Source organism: Camellia sinensis, chromosome 10 (genome assembly GCF_055761805.1).
Source record: "Camellia sinensis isolate YWXY chromosome 10, ASM5576180v1, whole genome shotgun sequence".
NCBI lineage: Eukaryota > Viridiplantae > Streptophyta > Magnoliopsida > Ericales > Theaceae > Camellia > Camellia sinensis.
This window is the reverse complement of record NC_138970.1, coordinates 77,129,131-77,131,740: the sequence shown is the minus strand read 5'-3', so window position 1 is coordinate 77,131,740 and position 2,610 is coordinate 77,129,131. Positions and strand designations below refer to the sequence as shown.

Below are 2,610 nucleotides of genomic sequence, written 5' to 3'. Positions count from 1 at the left end.
AAAATATATGGTTAGGCCCACCCAAGCCCGGCTCAAGCCTGAGGCCAAGCCCACTAGCCCGCCCAAGGCCCAAATATCCCTGGGCTTGGGCCTAATTTTTTAGCTCGTGAACCTACCCAACCTAGTCCAAATTTTGGCAGAAACTCGTGAGGCCCGACATGGGCTGGGCCGGGCCCAAGTGGACCAAGCCGAGCCAGAACAAATTTACACCCCTAAAGAAGAGTAACATGTTTTGAGTTTGTGAACAAATTTAATCACTTAAAAAAATATTATAAGAGATTTTTTTTTTTTTTTTTTTTTTTTGGTCTTATATTTAAGTGTCATGTTAGTCTATGCATATCTTGATTAATTTCGGAATTCAAACACAGCATTCGCTTAATTTCAAAACTCAAGCAAAGCGCTCCCATTACGTGAGTCGGACAAATCTCAAAGAAAACCCTCAAGCATGGCCACAATAAGTTAAGAAAATTGCTTTAGAGCTCTAAAAGAGCACCTTTAAACTTAGCATTAAATTGTCTTCTTCTGACCACTGTTTTGTCTTTTTCTGTTTTTTTTTTTTTTTTTTTTTTAATTGGTTGCCAGCTCAGTAGAGCTGCTATTAGAGCAGCTCTACTAGAGCTCCCAATCACTGCTGATAAGTTAAATATGAGATTTAGAGGAACACATCACCAAGGCCCAAGCTACACCTAATAGGCCAACCTTCTGAGTTGGACTATAAGAGACTTCATAAATAAAACAAAAGAGAAGGCAACCCATATCAATCTCTCCATTTACTTCAAGCTAAATGGCCATGGCTTCCCGAACTCAAAAGCTTCACTTCATTTTGTTCCCTTTAATGGCCCATGGCCACATGATCCCCATGATAGACATAGCCAGATTACTGGCACAACAAGGTGTTATTGTCACCATAGTCACCACACCACTCAACGCTAATCGATTCACAACAGTCATTGCTCGAGCACAACAATCTGGACTCAAATCAAATTTCTCCAACTCAGATTCCCATGTCTCGAAGCTGGACTGCCCGAAGGGTGTGAGAACCTCGACAAGGTCCCTTCGCCTGACATGGCTCAGAAGTTCTATGCTGCAACCAGTATGTTACAACCACCATTGGAACAACTGTTTGGTGAGTTAAAACCAAACCCAAATTGCATAATCTCTGATCAGTTTTTGCCATGGACAAGTGATGTTGCTCAGAAATTTCATATTCCTAGGCTTGTTTTCCATGGAACCTGTTGTTTTTCTCTGTTTTTGTCACATAATATACGGACCCACATGGTGTTTGATGAATATAAAGCGTTGGAGGAGTCAGAGTACTTTGTTGTGCCCGGCTTGCCTGACCGAATCGAGCTAACCAAAGCCCAGCTTCCGGCTTCTGCCAATCCGAGCATATGGGGTTTGAATAACATTCGTGAAAAGATAAGGGAGGCGGAGAAATCAAGGTATGGGACTGTGGCTAATACTTTTGAGGAGTTGGAGTCAGGCTATGTGAAAGAATACCAAAAGGCGACAGGAAATAAAGTTTGGTGCATTGGACCTGTTTCGCTATGCAACAAAGACAAGTTAGATAAGGCCGAGAGAGGTAACGAGTCTGCGATTGATGCACACCATTGCTTGAATTGGCTTGACTCACAACAACCAAGAACTGTAGTCTATGTTTGCCTCGGAAGCCTCTCTCGCCAAGCGCTTTCGCAGATGATAGAGATTGGGTTGGGGCTAGAAGCATCAAACGAGGCATTCATTTGGGTCATAAGGGATAAAGTAGAGGAATTGGAGAAATGGAATTTGGAAGACGGGTTCGAAGAGAGGACCAAAGATAGAGGCCTTTTGATCCGCGGTTGGGCACCGCAAGTACTGATATTGTCACACTGGGCAATTGGGGGTTTTGTTACGCATTGTGGGTGTGTTTGGAGAGCAATTTTGCAATGAGAAGTTAATTGTGCAGGTTTTGAGGATTGGAGTGAGTGTTGGTGTGGAGGTTCCTACAAGATGGGGAGAGGAGGAGAAAGTAGGGGTGTTGGTGCATAAGGATAATGTTGTGAAGGCCATAGGCAAGTTGATGGATGGAGGAGAGGAAGGGGAGGAGAGAAGAAAAAGAGCTAGACAGCTTGGGGAAATGGCAAAGAGGGCAATGGAAGAAGGAGGTTCTTCTCACCTCAACATGGCAATGCTAATTCAGGATATCATGGAAAATGCAACTTCTAGGCAATGAGAGAGAGAGAGAGAGAGAGTACTATTGTTGAGTATATGAAGTTTTCTGAGTATTGGAAGGCTAGCATGTCAAAGTTATAGTTCATTGCTATGGAATTTGCTAAATAAAATTTAACATTCATGTCATATTAAAACTTACATGGATTTTTGGTATGATTTTTTGGCAAGATTGTGATGCTGGCCATCACTCCTTAGATGTTTATGAGTAAAGCCGGTAAATATCTATTCGATTTGTCAAAATTAAATGGTCCGAATCATTCTGTCACAAAATGAACAATTTCGATATTCTAAGTGAACAAATGAGGATTAATTTTTCCTAATTCGTCCAAGTTCGGAAGAATGGTGAATGGGAGGTCATCCAACCCAACTCAATCTGCAAGCACTCCTATTTATGGGTAA

The 2,610-nt window shown here is 42.0% G+C and overlaps 1 protein-coding gene across 1 annotated transcript; it reads left to right on the top strand.

Annotated features, from left to right (window-relative positions):
• The first annotated feature begins 680 nt into the window (after nt 1-680).
• On the top strand, nt 681-2,345 carry LOC114301082 (UDP-glycosyltransferase 73C3). The gene is given in 3 exon segments (XM_082891678.1): nt 681-983; nt 986-1,901; nt 1,903-2,345. Coding segments are annotated over 3 exon segments (1,425 nt in total). The 5' UTR covers nt 681-784; the 3' UTR covers nt 2,213-2,345.
• Nucleotides 2,346-2,610: the final 265 nt, after the last annotated feature.